General features: G+C 35.0%; 1 protein-coding gene across 2 annotated transcripts in view; it reads left to right on the top strand.

Annotated features, from left to right (window-relative positions):
- The window catches only part of LOC112690364 (putative ferric-chelate reductase 1 homolog), a 63,358-nt gene extending 45,020 nt beyond the window's left edge, over positions 1 to 18,338 (top strand). The window contains exons 3-15 of one of the 2 annotated variants that reach the window (XM_025564376.1): positions 7,436 to 7,808; positions 8,732 to 8,826; positions 8,899 to 9,022; positions 9,108 to 9,308; positions 12,631 to 12,898; positions 13,198 to 13,465; positions 13,673 to 13,781; positions 14,341 to 14,497; positions 14,602 to 14,828; positions 15,610 to 15,856; positions 16,214 to 16,326; positions 17,287 to 17,400; positions 18,149 to 18,338. In XM_025564376.1, coding sequence (XP_025420161.1) covers positions 7,467 to 7,808; positions 8,732 to 8,826; positions 8,899 to 9,022; positions 9,108 to 9,308; positions 12,631 to 12,898; positions 13,198 to 13,465; positions 13,673 to 13,781; positions 14,341 to 14,497; positions 14,602 to 14,828; positions 15,610 to 15,856; positions 16,214 to 16,326; positions 17,287 to 17,400; positions 18,149 to 18,280 — 2,397 coding nt within the window. In that variant the 5' untranslated portion in view covers positions 7,436 to 7,466 and the 3' untranslated portion in view covers positions 18,281 to 18,338. The remainder of the gene's footprint in view (positions 1 to 7,435; positions 7,809 to 8,731; positions 8,827 to 8,898; positions 9,023 to 9,107; positions 9,309 to 12,630; positions 12,899 to 13,197; positions 13,466 to 13,672; positions 13,782 to 14,340; positions 14,498 to 14,601; positions 14,829 to 15,609; positions 15,857 to 16,213; positions 16,327 to 17,286; positions 17,401 to 18,148) is intronic. The other variant, XM_025564370.1, reaches the window with a different exon arrangement.
- Positions 18,339 to 22,621: the final 4,283 nt, after the last annotated feature.

The following is a 22,621-nucleotide window of genomic DNA, read 5'->3' as shown; positions in this document are numbered from 1 at the left end:
CCTTTCGGATTTTTACTAGCTCCAATAACACGATTTATATTTATGCTGTAATGTTTTATGAATGCTATAAATCGCTCCGTCGGATATTGGATACGAAAACGGCTCGAAAACATTGGCCACAACATGTTATAATGTTTTTGGATTATTAATATTAGATTGCGTGGTTCCAAAAGTATTTTATTTTCATAAAACTCGAGTACTACACGAGCACAAAAAGATAGGTTGACCAGAGCTGATATTCGACAATGGTCGACTGTTAAACGGATGTTCAAAAAGTAGTCATATAAATAATACTCGTAAAGTTGATGAATTTTCTTTTTTCATTAGTGTTACTTGGAACAACGTTCAAAAAATTTTCGATGTTATACAGGGCAGTGGTGCGCTACGAAACACGTTTTGTGTCCACACGATCGGAGACGAAATTTTTTTCACCCGCGGATACATTAACGCGCGTGGTATGGATGGGCGAGGGGGATCACGTGATCGCGTGATGACGCGTTGTCAGTCATTCATCGGGTATCTTGTCGGCGGCGGGTCCGATATATTTTTACGACCGCGTCGACCCTGCGAATCCTAACTCGGAGACCGATCCTTATCAAATAATAACACGACTTTTTACGGCGTGAGCGCGCTCGCAATCGGTATCTCTATACATTTTTTTTTTTTGTTCTCTCGTCCTTGACTGTTCGCGGAAACGACGACGAAGACGACACGACCACGACCCGACATGATAGCGACACTTTTTCACCAAACACGACGACAAAGTGCGTCCTTCTCCGTCCTGCCAGGGGCGGCGAGTGGTTACTGCGCCGAAAGTCTCGTTTACGCGTTTCGATAGTAAATCACAATACGCGCGTGCAGCAGGTACAACGTAATGGAAATCGCATTGTTCGCGCACAATGTGCGTTACAACGTTGTCGATGATTAGTCACGACTACGTGTACACATAATTTGCACACATGTGCACGGGTATGTGTATATAATAAACGGGTTCGGTCACAGTTGGACGATAAAAAAACGTTTGCAGAGGGACTACCGCAGTGCGCGCGCGCGCGAAAGAAAACGAACATAATGGGACTCGATCGCGCGCACGTTTTACCGGAAACGATCCGACCAAGGTTACCACGCCCTTATATATAAGTAATAGATCAGCATCGCGTTTACTGCGCGCAAACCGTACGTATGTACACGTATTTATGCGTTCAGCTCGTACGCAAAACGAGCAATATATCCGTATTGTACGGGTTGTGCATAGGGTTGTCAACCGGCCAGTATTTTCCCGGTCCAGCCGGTATTTCGCATCCATAGGCTTTAAAAGCCGGTATTTCTATCTGATAACGAGTTTTGATATAACTATATTAATATTTTATGGTTTTTGTGAAATTGGTTATCAGATATTGCTGTCAATAAATCGTGTAATCTTAATGATTTCAAACGTCTATTGTCAACTTTGACATTTTTATAAGTACCTAGTACGATTAGTATGCACTTTGTACCTAACATGCCGTTATTGTATGTGAATATGTAATGGATAAGTTTAAAAGTTTATAATTTGCCTTACTTTATTTAATTATTTTAACTTGGTGTAATATAAATAATATTAAATGAAAATTCACTGAAGATGATGACCTTTTTTTTTTTTGATACACTTGAGACGGTATTTTAAAAATTAAAAGTTGACAACCCTAGCTGTGCACCCGTGAGCTTGGCGTTACGAATTATTTTCATATTCATCTTCATTTTCCCCGGAGGCCGTGTACCATTACCATTGTACGCGCACACGACCAAGGTTTACGCCGAAGGAATAATAATAATAGTAATAATAACGGTCTGGAGCGCGCGTATTATAATTTACGTCTTGATCGTGTTGTGATTATTATTTATCGTTGTGTTTGCAGATGAGCTCCTCACAAAAGAGGACGCACGACTCGTGGTAACCGGGTGGGCAGAGCATAATGTTCTGTGTAAAGTGATAACGTGTAGTGGCCGCATGCGTTCACGTGTGTATTATGTTATGTTAATTGCATCTTGCCTTTGTACGCGACGGTAATATGGCAATGCGAGATAAAAACGATATCTACTCACGCGGCTTACCGGAAAAGAAGCTCCGACGTACAGATAGGTCACGACAATTTATTAAGCGTTGCTGACACTCGCGAATCACCGCAGGTCGTCCGCGTGCTGGAGTCCGTCCGTATATTTATCCTGCGATTGCCGACCATCCCCCCCCCCCCCGCCCGAAGACAAAGTGAACAGGATTTCCGGCGAAAGCTCAGGATCTCCATTGCGTCCAGCCGTGCCGCCGAGAACTTCCGGCGAACCGTACGCACAGCATACACACTCGTGACCATCCAGATGTGATATTATTAGATCATACGCACGACAGAGTTCACGAGGCGATTCGATTCTGTACGCGAACCTGTGCCACGCGAAAAGAGAGGAGTACGCAGCGATCCGCGACGCTTTAAATATACATAATGTATGCCATTAGGTACACGTGCGAACCAACGGAACGACCTGTATGTGAAACGACATAGTTGAGTGTTCGTTGTGAATTTCGAATACTCCAAAGTTTTGTCACCCTGGCGAAGGTCGCGGAAAACTTTCAAAGAAACACGGTAGAAGTTTTGAACCGAATCTAATAAGCCATTTTCAAAAAGCGTACACAACAATTTTGGTCGCAACGAAAAAGTTATTTCACCGTCACGGGTCTACTGCATATTCCTGTTGGGGTTCTAGCCTTTTATTTTATTTTCTAGTCTATTACGTATTGTATTATTCTGTTTACGAATGTACACTCGATATTTTTCGTTTGAGCTCAGCATGCATAATAATTCATAGTTATCGTTTACGAATGTACCGACGACTAATATTGGATACTAAATCGGGCATCTTCAAATCCAAACACGTCTTGTTGTTAATTACGTATGTTTGCTTGACGGATATTTTGATTTTTATTCCTTGGTTACGAACATTTATGTACGTTAATATAATTATCATCGATGCAATTGTATTCAATTGAGGTTAGAATTTGACCTAAATATAATTTTTTTGTTTTTATTTAAATCAACCATTATTACCGATTCCAGCCTTGAATCTTTTCCTCGGTTCCGTAAAACTATTCTTGATGTACGTACGAATATTATAATGGCGTGGGATTGCGCAGTTTCGTTTATTTATTTATTTTTCTAATGGTATACTGACAGTGGTTATTAATTTTTTTTCACCGTAATAGCAATAATTATATGATATATTATTTTGTAATTGATTTTACCGAATTCTAGTTGTTCTCGACGTAGGCGAAAAGGTTCTCCAGGTTACTGGAACACTGCAACACGAATTCAATAGCATGTTGAAAAATTAAATTAAGGCGATTACAAATGTTTAAAACATCGGAACATCGAATCCGTGGTATTTACAATAATCATGCTTGTGTGTAACGTTACATGATTTTACGACAATCAGGTGACCGCCTTTCGACGTTTGGTTTGACTTTCGCGTTCATGTTAATTTATCGGACGGTAACACAATTTACGAATATGAAACTCGAGAAAACAAATTTTTTGTTTGCATTTGCTTCCGAAAACCTTTTATGCGATCAGTTGTTTGAAAGTTTTTTTTTACCAATTTTAAAAATTAGATTTCCACGCTAACACGCTCCGCGAGTTCAACGTTGTGCGCGAAATACGTTGTTGACAAAACGCGTCGACGAAATACAAACGCGCTGCGTGTACGCATAAAAATGTAAACCCGATTGCCTGAATTCAATTTTAATAACACAAACGTTGGGAATGTTGTCGCACCGCGCATTCACCTCAATATGTGTGTCGTACTGGTATTAAAATATGTTAGTATTAACTATTCGCGCGCGCATCATTATCTGTATGCTATGAACAAAATTCGTCGGTACTTTACGCGAAAGTTCGGTCTCGCGTTACGTGCCACCGAAAAAATATACTGTACAAAATAGATCGGTGGCAAATGTTCACACCGGAATACGTACCTGAGTGGTTTTAATTTACTACGATATTACGATATGCATTTTTACAGGCAGAAATGTACTCATCGAAAAGCTAATAGTACAATGTTTTCTTTCTCGTGCGTATACTGGCCATTATCGCTGACGAGTGTGTCAAGTACATTATATATATATATATATTTACATACCAGTTTTGTTTGTTTAATTTTTTAATTTTTTAGCTGCGTGTCGAAGCGATTGACACGCTGTGAGGTACGGACCGCAAGAGCGCACTGTTAGGTTAATTAATGTTATTTTAATTTATTAATTCTCGTGTCATTGCCTACCCGTGCTGAACGCAAATTATTCCAATCGGTTCTAGATTTATAGTATTTTTTCGATAGTATACATATTACATATCAGAGGTCATCAATCTTAGCAGCATTATCGATATCTTTATTGGTCTTTATTAAGAAAACCGCGATATAAATAATAATTGTGTTTTGCTGAAATGCGTTTTTATACAGAGGAAGTTGTTCGAAAAACGAAACTTCTTGGGGAATATACAGACTTTTTGTTCTAGATATTATGTATCCGATTTGCACAAGTAAAAAAATAACCAAAAAAAACTCTTTTTGTTACTGATCCAAATTTGGTTTTCGTCATCGCAGGATTTACAGTAGCGTCAATACAATGCATTCATTGAAAACCATTAGCCTGCAGACACATATTATCAGAAAGCACATTTCTCAATAGACATGATAACAATTCTTATGATAAATAATATGAAAAATGTATATCATTTTTTTGAGGCTAATCTCGGATTACTTTATTATGCGGAGTTATTATTGAGAGCAAAACATTTATGTCGTTTTTGAAATGGAATAATTTTATCGGTAATAAGTATTATTTTTCAAAAAAAAAAAAAAAAATTCGGTAAACGTATTCCTTTTCTTTATAAAAAAATATAGGGTAAAAATTTATAGATAAATAGACAGAGAGAGAGAGAGAGCGCATATAATAATGGCTGACATTGTATATTCCGCGTGACTCTACACCAGTGGTTCTGAATTTTTTTTTTTCACGGCACACTATTATATATTAAAAGTTTTCGCGGAACACTTATGCACTTGACAAAAACATAAACATTGGCTACGCGCTAAGATATCCAGTTGGGTTAAAACCGTACAGTTTACCTACACATGTATCCACTTATCTGCACAATTAATTGACATTAAGAGTGCGCAATACTTACGCTACTTTTTTAGAATTAACAACTGACCTATCTCTTGAGAAAGAAAAACAACTGGCAAAAATTCAGGATACTACGAACACTACAATTGAAATATAATGAATTATCACTAATTAGATTTTGGATGTATGCAGTCAGAATATCCTGTAATAGTAAAAGAAGCAATCAACATTTTGTTACACTTTTCAACCACTTACTTATGCGAGTTAGGCTTTTTGGCATTAATAAACATAAAAAGAACAAAAAATGGGAGAGGCTTCTTCCCATTGATTAGGAAATGCGTATGTACTTATCTTCAATTCAATCATGTATCGAACTTTTTTATAAGAATTGACAAGCTCAAGTTTTTCACTAATAATTTCAAAAATTTTTCTTTATGATATAATATTCCTTTGCTTAAATAATTAAGTTCTCAAAATATTTTTTTTTGTTTTTATATTTTTTAAAAATAAATATAATGAAATAAAATATATTGAAATATTACTAATCACAAATATCAGATATTTTTCGCGACACACCTAGTTGATCTCGTGGCACAGTAGTGTGCCACGGCACACCGGTTGATAATCACTGCTCTATACGGAATTCGTATATTTGTTCGAGTCGTGGTTCATGATTTATATAGGTATATTTGTAAATTATATTATGTTGTGGTACGTAACCAAAATATTGCATTAATCATAATAATAATATATTATAAATTTTTTAACGACTATTTTAACGTATTTTAGCGTACGATTTAACGTGCTATAATAGTAATAATAGTAATTTATAATAATTACAATAACAATACGGCGATGACGTGTTTAATTTAAAATGTTCTCATGATACCGTTTACGTATACATCATGTTGTAACAGGTAAAAATATATGTAATATGCGCATATATTATAATACATGTATGAGCGGTTTTTGTCTTAATATTAATATAAATTAATATAGTGATACGTGACGTGTCTTATATTTTTACACGCTCGTAGGTACATTAAGAATTTTATTTATATTTAAAATAAACGCATGCGTCGGAATTACCCAGGAAGTGAGCCGTAAATTGAATATAATATATTATACATCAAATCATATCGATAACCTGGGACTTGCGGCGATATTATTATTTATAAACATACGCTACTCGTACCTTATCGGTGGGTGTGGGGAGGGGGAACAATATTTTTCGTACACGATGCAGGATCAAAGACATTCGTGCGCTGGACAGATGGTTTGAATGCAGTGCATGTGATTTTTTTTAATTTTTTGAAACAATTTTTGGTCTTGATTTTCAAGTATTTATTACTCTTTCTTCACTAATTGATATTGCGGTGATATTATAAAAATAATACTTGTACACCAAACTTTATTTTTTGTATATCAACTGAGCGTATTATACGTGGTATTTGCCAGTGGCATAATTTCAAAATGTCTCGTCACCGATTGATTTTAAAACCAATTCAACCCAGCAGGATATTGAACCGGCCGAAATGGCCTACTGTTGTGGATAAATGCCGAGGTCAAGCTAAAGCCCGCGGCCGTCACGGTATAATTCATTACGCCCATGCCAGCTGGTACCCAGTTAATAACTCCGTATTTTCCGGGATTTGCACCTAGGAAGTGCCTGTCATACTATAAGGTGGTGAAATTCGTGTTTCTCAATAGTTTATTTCTGATGGATGTTATAATGAATCACGAAAACGAGACAAAACTAATAGTGATAAAAAAGAAAATACGTGCATAAAAGTGATACTCATTCGATTCGTGGTAGATTAAAATACCGATTAATGAGAATGAGGAGATTTGATGCATAATTAAGTTATTTCGTACAGTGAACAAATAGTCTTTGTGATCACATACGTGAAGAAAACAAATTTGAATGCTTGTATAATCCATAATAATATTAAGACGTATGTACAATTTTACACTTTAAAGTGTCTAAGATTTTTGAATTCAAAACTGCTTTCAGAATTGATAGTCATATTTATCAAGATTAAATTCCTAACCTGGACTCCTGTTCAAACTGTGCTCCATAATCTTATTTGTTTGAGATCGACGTATAACTGATACGGCTTACTATTCAATGCATTTGAAATGTATAAAAGCTATATTATTTTTCTGTTCTCCGCCATAATGTTTTGAGCAATGTAGGTTTTCGTAACTTAAAGATCATCACGAAACAATGCTTTTCTCTCGTAAATCACCGAATTTATATCTATTTCATTTATGTGTTCGTAGTTATATCAACGTCGCCAATCATCCGTCCGATATGGTGGCTTTCAATCGATTTTCCGCTACCACCGCCTTGGCGGTCTTATGCTTTCTGCAGGCGACCCACGGATACGAATCCGGAGCGCCGGAATTGACGTGCCGTACCATGATACCGGGTCACGGTGAGGCGGCACAGACGTCTGTACCGAACTACAGGATCGCTACGTCCGAAAACGTCACATCCTCGAGGACCCGCGTGACGCTGACCGCACCTAAAGTCAACGACTACTTCATCGGATTCTTGATTGAAGCTCGCGTCCCTGGTTCCAATGAAGACGCTGTCGGGTCGTTCGTGCAAGTGCCGCAAGATTCGCTGACCCTTGACTGCAACCAAGTGCCCGTAAGTATTATGTTACAGGTGCTATAGCCGATTCTAAGGTTTCCACTCGACCATGTGCCTAAAAAGGTTCTAAAAATGCACAGGAATCGAGCTCAGGAGGTTTCAAGAACAACAGTCGTATAGAGGGTGATTTATCTTAACGTACGTGTCTTAAAAAGGACATAGAGAGGGTATTAAATTTTATGAACACCGTCTCCCCATATTTATGTTCATGCCCTCAATGATGGTTGGGTGTGGTGGTGGTGGATCATTTCAGATAGAGTAGTAGACGGGGTGGCGGATCTGACGCTAAACGTCTAAATGTGCCGTCGGGTAAGTTAGTGGAAATAGGTTTCCTCGTAGAAGCGCACTAAATGATCCTAGAAGATTATAGAAGGATTAAAAAATATTGACTGAAATCTTAGTTTAAAATAACTACGTCCGAATAGAACTCGAACATAAAAATAATAAAAACGCAATGGTAAAGCAATGGGAACCATGCATATTATAGTTACAAAGTAGGTGTTGTACAACAGTGAATATTATACGTGCTGTATAGTAGGTAGAGTTATGTACCGGACTATCATAATAGTTGGTTCTCACGAGTCACGAGCGTATTGTGTACACCAAGGTTAATCTAGTTGATTCAAAAATGGAAAAAAAAAACTAGGTTGCATCTTGTCGAAATTATAAAAATTCAACAATACAGAATAGAAAAAAAATCTTTTGGACACTTTTTATTGTTACGATTTTGTTCGATTTATATTATTACACACGTAACAATATATTGTGTATAATATTAATAGATAATACTACAATGAGTGTTATTTTTCCAATCAAAAATTAAAATCTTGTACGATATTCTTGTATGATGATCGTTGATTTATAATCTTATTTAATCACAGCAAGAATATTTTTAAAACTTATTGTCGATTTGTGTTTAGAGTTCTGGCGTGACACATAGCAGCAATACGAAAAAGAAGTCTGTGGAATTCGACTGGGAAGCACCGGATAACTTTAACGGACAAGTGCATTTCGTGTGAGTTTTAAATTTGTATTCGCTGGTTTTGGTTTTTATTTACGCAATCAATATGTTTAACTTTATGTGCAGGGCTACTGTCATAAAGGATTATGCGACGTTCTGGGTCGGCATTAATTCGAATCCTATTCAGGTGAAAGGCTCAAAAGATGGATCTTCGGCGATCAGACAAACTGAGACCAGCAGAACGGATAATGTAATGGTTTTATTATTGTTACGTGTTACGTATTTTGTGTCCTTTTGAGCCAACGAAATCAAAAACATTTGGTATTTATGTGCAGGGACTAAAAGAAACCGAGGTGAACATTTACAATGGTTGCGGAAAAAACAAGAACTGTGTTGGCGCGCCGCTCGGTTGTATTCAAACGATGAACTGTCGCGCTATCGTGGCGCTGATGCCTTGGAACGATAAATATAATTTTGAAATGTTAGCCCACGACAGCCAGTACGTGGCGTTCGGACTTTCCGATGATAATAAAATGGTAACAACCTTTAAACGTAAAGCTATAGAGTTTTAAGACATGGTTGAAAAGTATATATTGTGTGTTTTTCCTCGTTTCGTATTTGCGTAATATTTTACAGTAATAACCGTAGACTAGTAGGACGTAAATAGTGTTTGAGACTTAGGAAGGGGGATCTGGCCAATAATTCGTAGTATATTTTACTATGTACAATACGAGTATACTATGTAGTGTAGTTTTTTTTGAAAGGGGTTGATTACAAAAAAATCTAGGCAGGCTAAGAATTCCAACTCTTTTCTTATTTGTGCCTAGGGGTCTTATTGCCACTGAATAAAATAAAAAAATGTTCACTGATCGCCTGTTTATTTAATCGACGTACCGAACACAAAGAGATCGAAAATGAACGCTACAGCGATTTACTTGTATAATCTGGTAAACTAATATATTGTAAAAATTAGTTAACCAAATTATCTATGTATTTATATATGTACAAAATTGTACAAAATTTAAATTGAAACAATTCATTCATTATCAAGTGATTGTAATTTTCGATTCATTCATGCGCATAAAAATATCTGAAGATAAAAAGAGGAGAACAAAATTATAAGAGTCATATCCTACGGATGTCACTATAACGTCTTATATATAAGCGGATTTTCGACGTTATGTCTACAGATTTCTTACCACGTTCTGGCAGTTGAAACTGTATGAATTGGTTATGGTGATTATAAAAGCTTAAGGGGATTGCAAGTCATGATTTTCTTTTTTTTTTTCTATCACACGCGCAATATAGGAATTTAGACGTTTTCTATTTTCAACTGCAATCCCCTTAATCGGTTTTCAGTCAAACAACAATAGTTTGCAATCACATTGAATACATTTCGATACATCATGATAATATGATTATCTAAACTCATTATACCATCCCGTTGGAATTTACACGCATAAGATTATATTCTTTATACTTCCCAAAAACAACAACAAAATATTATTAAATGCACGCGGTACGCGATGTCGAATCATTTCGATTTCTTGTACGATATATTACGGTTATATTATTATTGTATTCTAATATATAAATAAATAAACAAATAGTTTATATATATATATATATAGAAATAAATAAATAAATAAATAAAAAAATGCTTTGCCTGAAGTATTATTATATTTGTAAAATACGATTGGTTTTGAATTAAAAATTCACTATCAAGTATATACGTAGTCAATATAATTGCGTATTTATTGGCGGTGAATTTTGAATTCGAAAAAAAATAATAACACCCCAGACTAAGCATTTATTTATTTCTATATATAATTTATTATTTGTTTATTTACATATATATTAACTTACGAGTATTAACCATTTAATAATTTTTAATTTTTATTACATTTTTTATTACTTTATTATGAATTATATTCTGTTAAAACAGCGTGGGCATTTGATAACATTCGTCCGTGACGGATATCTTCTTAATAAAGTGTTAATAAATATGTCCATGTTTATTTTATTCGAATACATATTTATTAGTGATGATTATTCTGCATATATACTATGATATATACAAACTATGTGTTTCGAATGAGTTTTGTTTATCGGTTATGGACCATTAGAAGCAGCACATTTTCATAATCCATTTCACTGAACGTTTAACACTCGGGGACACACGGTTTTTTTGGCGTTCACATTTATTGAAATAAATATTCACTCATGAGCAGGATAATGAACTATATGATGACTGTACATCACATGAGTGTTTTATTTGGAAAATATTAAAACCGTCTTCTATTCGAAGATTTCCATGATTCAGAGGTATCCGTTATAACAGATGTTTCGCTGTGATAATTCTTTTTTTTCTTTGATTTTTAAAACCGTCGTATAGCTATAAGATAGTATTGCAAAATATAAACATATATATATATATATATATATATATATATATATACATAACATACTCACTCGTGTCACTCGTGTGTAATCAAAAGTCACTTTGGCACTATTGTTTACCTTTTTAAACTCCACGTTGACAATAGAAATGGCAACAATTTATCATCTACGATTTCCCCTCCCTTTTGGTAACGTATAGCTGAGCACGGTTCACAAGCACTTGTCATTCTACAATATAATACTCATAGGTAGGGCGTATCAAGGCCAAAATATTATGCACTAAGTACGGTATATTTGTAATACTCTACCTTATGGTTAAACTTACTTTAATTTTGACGGGCGCAAACGCTCGTTTTGACTGTAGTACACTTGCTCCATTTAAAACTCTCGACGTAATCATAATATTATTTTATGCGCGATGATCAATTATTGGTCTTTGCGGTTACCGCTTCAGTCGTGATGACCGAACACATGTATACAGTCATCGATAAAAGCAACATACTTATTGTGCGCAAGTGTGCATGTGCGTTTGATATCACCAGTGACTTCGAAGTGTTTAAAAAACAATAATGCATATTCACCATTCGACCAATTATTTTTCATTGCAACTATTATTATACCTTTATATCGTAAAAATACGCAATCAATAACAATTAATTAAAATACAGTCAATGGTAATGTCCATTACTCATTACCTTAAATATGTTAAGTTCATAGTAAAATAAACTATTCATAATTTATTTCGTTATAGTTTCATGTCCACGTTCGTCAACATTAAACTTTAGTTTATCACTCAGTACTTAAGCATAGAACCATAATCCATTACCTACCCATAGTGTGCTTAATATTAGTTAACGGAGCTATATAATTATTGTTTATTATTATAGGTATTCATTTATATATGGCATTAATTTATCTTTATACGTAAAACTCTTTATCAAGAGCCGGGCTTCAGTAGGTGAGTCCTCTATCTATAAAATCCGCTAAGACATCTGTGATCTATGATATTAGGTGATCGGTGCCACTGGATGTAACTGTTTGAAAAGTAAAACGATGCGAAATACAGCATATTATAGATGTGCAGTGTTACAACTTATTTTAACTCGTTGGACGTATAAAACTTCTCTCACCTTAAGTGGCACAACCAGGATTTTATTTCTAGTCCGGGAGGAAGGGGTTATACATTTTGGAAGGTGGAGAAGAATAGGGTAAGGTTCACTTACATACTTCGGAAGGATAATCTAGTGGCGTCTCTGCGCACCGCTACGGTATTGTTGTTGCGCACATGCTTGTCTTCATCGTTGTATTTGTACTTATTCTTAACAATGCGACGAATCGCGTGAAGGAGTCGAAACTTATCGGCGGAACGTATGCGTTTAACCATATTCGATTTTGTACGGCGATCGAGTGACTAACAAATTTAACCTCACACGGAACTTTTGTGTTGACACTGACTAGGGCGGCGACGGCGTAGTCGAGTGCGCCCACGAGGTGAACGGTCGCAGCAACAGCGTGAACGCGTACAAGTCGTGGAACGTGCCCAACCGGAAGCAAAACCAACGCGTCGAGGACTTGTCGGGCGTAAGTTTGGAGAGTGCCGCGTACGTCGACAACGCCATTTACTGCAAGGTCGTCGTCGATTCCGTTTTCAAAGTGGAAGACAACGTGTACAACCTGGACGACGATGATTATTTCGTCTTGCTGGCCGCCGGCTCTTCGTTGAAACGTACGTATAAACGTCCCTTTTGCCGTTTTATTGCCCGACCGGAAACGCCTGAGACCGATGGGATTATCCGACGAAAGCTGAGAATGGAATTGTTGGCGACGAACGTTATTATAAAAACGTTGCCCATTGTTCTCGTTTGCCAACACTGTGTCTAGTGTTGGTATTATTTTTCGTGTATTGATGTGCGTCCTAAGTGCAGCAATTAACTTTTAATCGCGCCGGGAACATTAAAAAATCCCGAAATGATTGGGATTTGAATGCGTTTATGTGTTTATGTTGTTTATTATGATTTTTCACAGCGTTCAGTGTCGATTACCACGACGTAGCTTTCATAAGCAGCACTGACAAGAGAAAACTCGGACAGCTCAAAGCGGCCCGCGTGGCCGATCCGTTTTACGACGATTGTGGCCAGACAAAAACATGCTTCGGGTCTCCGGACGGTTGTTTGGAGGCTCAAGACTGCGTGGCTGTGACGGCCGTCAAAGTCGAAGGGACCCGGTACATGTTTGAAATGAAAGCCAGGAACGCAGCCTATGTAGCCGTCGGGATTTCGGAAGATCAAAAAATTGGTAAGCAACTTCCGTCATTGCGATAGCTTTTGTGTATGCAGTGTGACTAACGGTGATTTACTAGAATCATTATGAGATTGGGGCTATTTTAAATCAGTAAATCTCCGTAAAACATCCATACGTATACTATTCTCGTAACGGAGGATAATTATATTATAATACGATATTGTTTTGTTAATTATTGTTTTCCCCCCGCCTTTGACTAGGGTGGTGACAGTGTTGTCGAATGCGTGCACGAAAACGTGGGCACAAACTTGGTCAAAGCTTACACGTCCTGGAACGTACCTAATCAAAAGAGCAACAAACGTCTGTCGGTGAGTAGTTATTTTATTAAATTTTACGGTAAAGATCTTTGAACTGCGGGGTTTGTAACTTTTTGTTAATTTCAACTTTGGTCTAAGTCTAAGACAACCGAAAGGTACCACGTACCGTAAGGAGATCCGGTGTTACGTGTTAACACAAACACGTGGTGTTCTTCAATCATGTTCCAGTCCGGACGAAAATAACAGAAATATTATAAAAATAACTCCCCACAACTTCTTTAAATGTCCTATTCTTCATTTTAAAGGATGGCTTAAATATGAAACTATAAATTTTTTGTAGGATTCGCTTATCACTTCCTTTGATTTTTGCGTTTTTTTTATTATCAATTGTTTAAAGTCAGAAAACGGCAAAAACATGTTTCGTTCATGTTCAATTCAATTTATTTGTTTCCACGGTTAAAACATCAGTAAGGGGTAAGTGTGAGAAATAGGACGGGAGATCTAAGTATGTCAGAGTTTAGTTTTTCATTTTTTTATTTTATTTTTTTTCGATATTGAGGACCACTTTTTGTGTTTTTGTTATTAACTGTTTAAAATTTTTTTGCTGTAGAATCAAAACGGAATTATACTGTTGAACTCATCATTCATTGACGGTACAATTTATTGTAATGTGGTCCGGGACGCGGTGGCCAGAGTGGAAGGAACAAACTTCGATTTGATTAGGAACAAATACTACTTGCTGATCGCCGCCGGCACGTCGTTGAAAGGTTAGGCAAATGTTTAACTTTAACGTTTTCGAACGGATTTATTATTATTATTATTATTTATAATGGACCATTGTATGTGTGTGTGTGTGTGTTTCACTCGCCAGAACGTAGTGTAGGCTACCACGATTTGGCCTTCACCTCGACCGCGGAGGCGAGCTCGCTTTCAGAAATCAAATCGCTGAGGACATCGTCGAAATTGCTGTTGAGGTTACACGGTTCGTTCATGATCGTCGCATGGATCGGAGCGGCCAGTATCGGCATAGTCATTGCGAGGTACTACAGGCAGACGTGGGTCGGAGCTTCGTGTTGTTCCAAGGACTTGTGGTTCGGGGTAAGCCGTGAAACATCATCACTCTGTTATTGTAGCATAATACGAGACTTGCGGACCGGGGGGAGTGATCATTTTTTCAAACCATAAGTGATCAAATAATATTTAACGATTTTTCTCGATGTCGAGGATTTGATATTCAAATTATTAGAAAAATAAGAATAATTCCTCAAAGATAATTTTCGTTGTCTTATACACATTTTACGAAATACTAGTAAAATGTACGAAACAATCGTCTTTGAATGTGGTAGTAAAAAAATTGTAAATCGTATGATATGAATATTTTGTGCTCGGTAAATAATTTCACTAGGTATAATTGAATATTACATTTAAGCTTGTTTTCTACTGTTCATGCTATCATAACGATTATTTTTAACGCTATCTATAATGCGTGTATTTACCCAATTCCAATTTTTTTTAAATGTATTCCTTTTCGAACAATATTTGGAATTCCTAAGGGCATCCGAGTGTTTTCCACCAGTTCTAGTATAAAGACGGTACAAAACAATAACCGATCGATCGGAACGTCGTAGTTGCACTCACGTCCGTCAAGATATTGTTAGGTTTAAACATATTTTGATGACGTTGACTGCGTAATGGTAACCGTCGAATAGTGTAATAATATTTGAGCGAGCGGAAAACTTTCACGCCGCGGCGTCAGCCGAAGCCCAAATCTGGTTTCGCATTTTCCGTCCGTTACATTGTATACTTAACAGATTGCTTGCTAACACAATTGTTTACCTGCTAACATCGTGTTTTTTGTTATTCTCCTTCCACGCAACAGTGGCATCGTCTGCTGATGATGTTCACGTGGGTTCTGTCGCTGGCCGGATCCGCGTGTATCTTCGTGGAACTCGGCGAATGGGTGACCGGTCCAAGTCAAACGCACGCGCTGCTGGGCGTCGTCACCACCGTTCTGGCGTTCTTCCAGCCGATATTCGCCGCGTTCCGGCCTCACCCGGACTCGTCGAAAAGACCGATTTTCAACTGGATCCATTGGCTCGTCGGAAACGCCGCGCACATCTTCTCCAGTGAGTGGTTTTTCATCCTTATTTTTTTTTCTCTCTCTCATTCTATTCCCTTTTACGCCTCCTGAGGTTGGTATATCGTGTGGTAAGGGTGTACAGTTGAATTAAATAACGTTGAGACGGTTACGTTATGGAACTCGAGTTCATGAAACAATTGGTCGGGGGAGGGGGGTGGTTTCTTAACGGAGGACTGTGGCCCAGTCCGGAAAGCGAAACCGCCGGTGCGTTAAGCACAGCCACCTAATCCACTGGACCATGACGACACCTCTTGATGCACTACTGTTAGCTGGGAAATGAATAAATTAATTATTATTATTACAACCACGGTTTCGTATTTTTTATTTTTCTATGTGTTTGCAGTTCTGACCATCTTTTTCGCCGTCACTCTCAGCAAGGCCGAACTTCCCTCCTGGATGGACTGGATTCTAGCGGCGTACGTTGGCTTCTACGTTGTCATCCATCTGATACTGTCGGTACGTATATACTCCACCAATAAAAAAATTAATTAAACGTCTGCGTAGAGATTGAAATTCCTTAAATACATTGTTATTCGATCTGGTGCAGAATTATAATAATCAGCAGTCAACTGCGCAGTATTGTCATATTTACATATATGTTATCGTTAATATATCGAATTCCGTGTTTCTATAAAATAACTAGTTATTTTAATTACGAGCACTTCCGTTTCCTTACAGTTTCGATGTATTGATTGAATCTAAAAATACATAATTCAACTATAATAGTTATTCTACACACTAACTAGATATTTTTTATTTTATAAACTACAAATAACAATTTAGTTGCATATACAATTGTTATTAAATCCATATATACAAATATTTTGAAAAATTGTTGTCTGATTTATAAAACGTTATTTTATTAAAATTATTAAATCATTCCAACACGCCCAATATTAATGCACTGGTTTTTGATGCACTTTTGTTTTGAAAAACTTTAGACCATTATCTTGCGATTGAGATTCCGATGTCTTTCGAAGAAAAATAATGAATTACAAACATCAACGAAAACTCAACTTGTACTATATCTATTAACTAATAGAAACCATTTAATGTACATATATTATCGAGCATGTTTAGGAAAATTATAGAATAGTTATTAAACTAGTTATTTAATAATAATTGTGCTTTCTAAATATAAAGTGAATAGATTTTTTTTAATTTAATTCATAACAACAAAATTATAATCAACTACAATAATTGTAGTTATACAATTATTGTATTCGCTCTTCTATACCTACTTATCCGCTCTCCTTATTTTCCTCGAAATTCGTCTATTACAGAATTTCACATGTCACTACTGCCGCAGAACTCATTGTGTCCTGTTTACTCCTGTTCCTTTACTGGATGCACCAGTCGTTGCGTGCATGCGCCTACATAATATTTTGTTACGCTGTTATTTTTATTATGTTTTAGATATCTGGTTGTATGAGCGAAAAATCCGGTAGCATGCGCATAAACACGTTCCCCATGAAGGATCTTCACAACGGCAGGAGTCCGATGAGTTACGAACAACACAAAGACGCGCCGGTAAGTGAATAAAACAATGCCAATTATTTATCGTAGCACGATGGCGAAACTCTCGGAGAGCGGACACAGCGAGAGGGATAGATTAAATGCGTTTTGTACGGTACACGTAGCGCGTGACACCATGAAATTATTAAAATATCGCGTTTTGATGACTCGGTAAAATTGAGCGCATCGCGCGTGAACGTGTAATCAAAACGCACGTTGAATAATACGCGCCCAACCTTGTGGAACATCACGAATTACCTATACTCAATCCTGCATTAACAGTATTTTTCGTAGAAATCAATATGATATCTAATTTTTAGATCGAAAAAAAAAATGTTGATTTGAAATTCAATCCTCATAGAGCATTATCTAAACCGACGAGCGAAGTATAACTCCAGCTTATTGTATCATTTTATTCTTATTCTGTAATAATTATGTGAATCATGCGCATTCGAATATTTTTTTATTATTAAAAAACAACCCTGCTTTTCGGATCAATCGATGATTTGACATTAACAAGTAGATAATATGCTTATGTCCTTAAATTATTCAATCGTATACCTTCCAGATGTTATATGCGTACTAGTAACGTAAAGATAAAATAAAGTTTGTCTGCAGTTCGAACAATTATTTGAAAGGGTTGAAAGTTATCAGTATTTGTTATATATGTTAGTTATATAATACTTGTTATATATATATGATATGCTGAATCAAAATATATTATTGATATGAATTAACATGGTTTTTTTTTTTGTTTTTTCAGCACGCCGGGTTCAGGAAATTTTGGCTGTTCATTCACGTACTGTTCATTGTTATTATAACGGCTGTCTTAGTATTGATTGTTGTTTTCGCTCCGATCGAATCCAAGTTAAATTCTATTCGCGGAGAATATTAGTTAAGAACTGTAAAAATCTGATGTATGATTTGTATTATAAATTTAATTTACTTTTTAACTGATTTACATTTTATATTATTTATTAAACCAAAAAAAAAAAAATAAATAAATAAATAGATATATACATATATGTTTTTAAATCCAGGATAATATATTTTATCTGACGACAACGGTTTTATTTTATTCTTAACATGTAGACCTTTACGGATTGTTATTATTAACCTTTTTCATTTTGATGTGATCAAATTTATCTGCCTATGGATTTGTCAGATCTTTGTTTATGTACTGTTGGTCATGTTCATACATGACACTACGCTATACTCGTATGGGTATTGAAACAATTAATATAAATCCAACTCGCGTCGTTTGTAAACTTCTTGTAATCATATTTAGATAGAAGTCAAGTCCTGTGCACGAACAGAAGTATTAATAGGATTCTATAGCATTATAAATTGAAAGTTTCGATACCACACGATGTTATTATAATTTAAATCTTTCAGTTTGCGTAGAATCAAACTGCGTATCGCTTCAAGTTAAATGCGATTTCGGATAAGTGACTGCAGCTATAACGTTAATTTCAAAATGTAAAAGTATCTACTTGCCGTAATCGTTCCTCAGAAGTAATGATTTCATTCCATTGCCGTGAACGTACATTTGAGCTACTCGTATATTATAACCACTCCGTGGACCGATTTTTACGCAGTTTTTCGCAGCAAAATGGTGCGTGTTGTTCGGAGATGGTTTAAAACCATTGACATATTTCATTACCCTAAATGCCATTCTCAAAAACCTGGTCGTAGATACTTTTGGTACTTTGGTGACACGAACGAAAGCAAAAGAAAAAAGTTATTAATTATTATTAGTGTTATACAGTCAACATGTGTCAAATTTCGTCAGGTAGTATTTATTCAACCGAAACAACATATGCACAGTGCGTAACAAGTAATGACGTATCTGAGGGGGCAGGGGAGAGCAATTTCCCCCGGCCCATGGCTAATAACTATATTTATTTTTAAGAAAATTTTAAATTGACCAATACATGATTCAATATTTAAACTGTTTATTACTTTTCAAATTTTTATTTGAATGACAATTTTTTGACACACGACAATGACACAGATTTTTTTTTTCAAATATTAATTTATGTGAAATATGTTTAATGTAACATAATATTTTCTTTTTATTTATTTATTTATTTTTTTTGTATTTACTTCGTAAGCTATAATTAAGGACCATTAAATAGGATAAACATTATGAGATGTCTAAAAATTTAGAAATACACTTAATAAATAACACTCAACATGTTTTAATAATTAGCTGCTCCTTCGCCTGATGAAATTTCTGGTAACGCTCTTGGTAACAATAATACAATTTAAGTGGTTACTGTGATAGTAATATCCACTCGCATAAGCATTAATTAATATTATTTTATGTTGGTTCAATAATACAGGTATAACGAATGGAACAGTAAAAAATATTGTTCGTTTCAGAACGTAGTGTATATTTTTATAATTATTTTTTTTTTAAACAACCATTTATAATTACAACCATATTTATTATCACACAAATGTGCTCAATAATATATTATGGTTTATCAACTTTCTATTAGCAAAATTTAAGTTGGAGGTAAAGAGTTGAACCATGATAATTTTATTGCACTGTCTAAAAATAATCTTCATTTTTATCTACAATAATATTATAGTAGTAAAAAAATAAAAACTACAGCAAAAAAAATAAATGAATAAAAGCATTCAGCTTGATTATGCTATACATTAATATAGTATTGTAGTTTACAATATCTTAAAGATCAAATAATAATGAATGACCTGTGTATTTGTTTACGATATTTACGACATTGTAGATATTGTATGAAATAAGGTTGTCAACAGTTTTCGGAGTGATGGTCGAACAGCCCGAGAGCTTTTTGCGATCACACGATCACGATGACGGAAAACACGGTTATAAGACGTTGATCGATTGTTTTACGAGTGGCGAGCATGCGTCGGATGGGCCGAAACTGATCGAACGTGAACAGATAGTATATGCATTCCCGTCCGAATGTGACCCGCAATGTCCGACCGTGAATCTACACCACGGAGTCGTAAGCGGATATCCATTGAAATTGTTGGGAAGCTACAATTATTTACATAAATCAAAAAGTGGGGGCTTCATCCCCACACCATCTTATGAGTTCAATTATTTACCAATTATTAACAATATAATATATATATATATATATATATATATATATATATATATATATATATATATATATATATATCAAATTTTATTTTATTAAAAAAAAATCTATTTTTTTATTAATACTACAAAATTATACAATCCATTAGAGACAATTAACATATCAATAATTAGGTAATAAAAGTAATGGATATTTTATTTTAAAACCAGCATTCTGGAGGATTTTGAGAATTAATTTAAAATATCTTCACTTTCAATACTTTTAGTTAGGTCTTTTTCAATGTGAAGAATAGATAGATTAGTAAATTGATGTTGGAACATAGAAGTTCTCACCCATTTCTTAATTCTACGCATAGCTGAAAAATTACGCTCGCACTTTATAGAACTAACTGGCAAAGTTAGTAAAGTAGCAATTTGTATAAATTCGGTATAAATCGCTGTTGTATAGGTATATAATATTATGAGGGAAATGTTCTCAATATTTGAAATGTACGATGTATATTTGAAAAAAAATTTGTCTTAAAATTTAGCAAACACTTTTGAGGGGGCCAAGCCCCCGGATATCCGCCAATGCCCGGAGTCGCATCCATCGTATCCAAAGCTCATTAGTACGTGCGCTGGAATTGTCATTGGGATGAGCGCGTCGCTGGGATCGATATTACGCGGTACCCGACCCGCAGTTTGACTGGGATGTATCGTAGGTCAGCGTTTCGGGATGTAGAAACGCACACTTGGCCGACCCTCATCCGCATTCGACTCTCACTGATGCTTGACTTGGGAAAAAATTTCAAAAACTGTAAAAGTACTTTGATGGCATCGACGCAGTTTGCATCTCTACATAATTAAAAACTGAACACAACCCTGTTTATCGCCATATGATATCTTCGAACACGGTACCACACAAACCATCAAACATTTCATAATTTATTACACTTATTTTCAACGTCCGGAACCATATTCCCGGCGTATAAATACTGTTTGAATGTTTTTTGTCTAAAGTGATTGAGATCAGTACAAAATTTAAAATTATAACAAGAAAAAAAAACTATATAATGGAGATATATCGTATATATACCCATATATGGGTACGTACGATACGATTTCGTACGTTCGTTATCAGCGATACCTTTTTAAATTACACGATACCGTACTATTTTACCTATTGCGTACAAAGTTTTGTACGTTGATGCTAATTTTCATACAAGTATTGGTACCATATGCCTATACGAGAGAACTTAATAAAGTTAATAAATACTTTTTGTTTTATTACTTTTATTACCATGCTTATTGTTAATGATATCAAATATATCAGATATAACGAAATTTCATTATTTCTGTTATATTATAAGGTGTTTTCTGAGTTTCAGTAAAAAAAGTAGGTTATAAATGTCAAATGTCAAAGAATCCAAATTTAAGCATTTTTAAATAATTTATCAACAATAATTTCATTCAAATAAAAACCGTCGGTTTTATTTATTTATTAATTACTTTTTTTTTATTTAGTTATCCTCATTTTATTTATTATTTGATTATTATTTTTTTTTTTACGAATATTATAAAACTATTAGTTTATTAGTACATGTATTCTACATTTATTAGATATAATACGGTGAAATTAGTAAATTTGACAACTTTGCATACTATTATGCATTATTATATTACATAATACATTATTACGCAATCGTGTTTATTTATTTTTCTTACCCTTCTTTTTGTTACCCACGCAATCGTGTTGTACCAGATATGATTGGGTTTGGATATTTTTCACCATCACGATTGAGTACGTTCTCCCTACCCAAAGTTAGTGCAACGTTACCATATAATTTATAATTAATCATTTAACAAATATTCTTGAAAAAAGTCATGTGTAAAGTAAATATGTCTAAAAAAATTTCAAAAATGTAGATTTATAAAAATATGTAAAAAATATGTAATGAGAAATGAGGTATCTATATTAGTTATAGATATATAGCTATATATATATTAGTTATAGAAGGTTATTATATTCAAACATAGGTACTTTAAATAGTAATCGATCAAAATATCCAATGGTCAAAATATTCAAGGACAAAATATCCAAATTTATTCGTTTTACTAAAAATTAGTATCAAATTATTTAATTGACTTGTTAGTAGCAATAAA

This window comes from Sipha flava, unplaced genomic scaffold, assembly GCF_003268045.1.
Source record: "Sipha flava isolate LNK unplaced genomic scaffold, YSA_version1 114_pilon_pilon, whole genome shotgun sequence".
NCBI classification, from domain to species: Eukaryota; Metazoa; Arthropoda; class Insecta; order Hemiptera; family Aphididae; genus Sipha; species Sipha flava.
The sequence above is the reverse complement of the archived record's forward strand: the minus strand, read 5'-3'. Positions and strand labels throughout refer to the sequence as shown.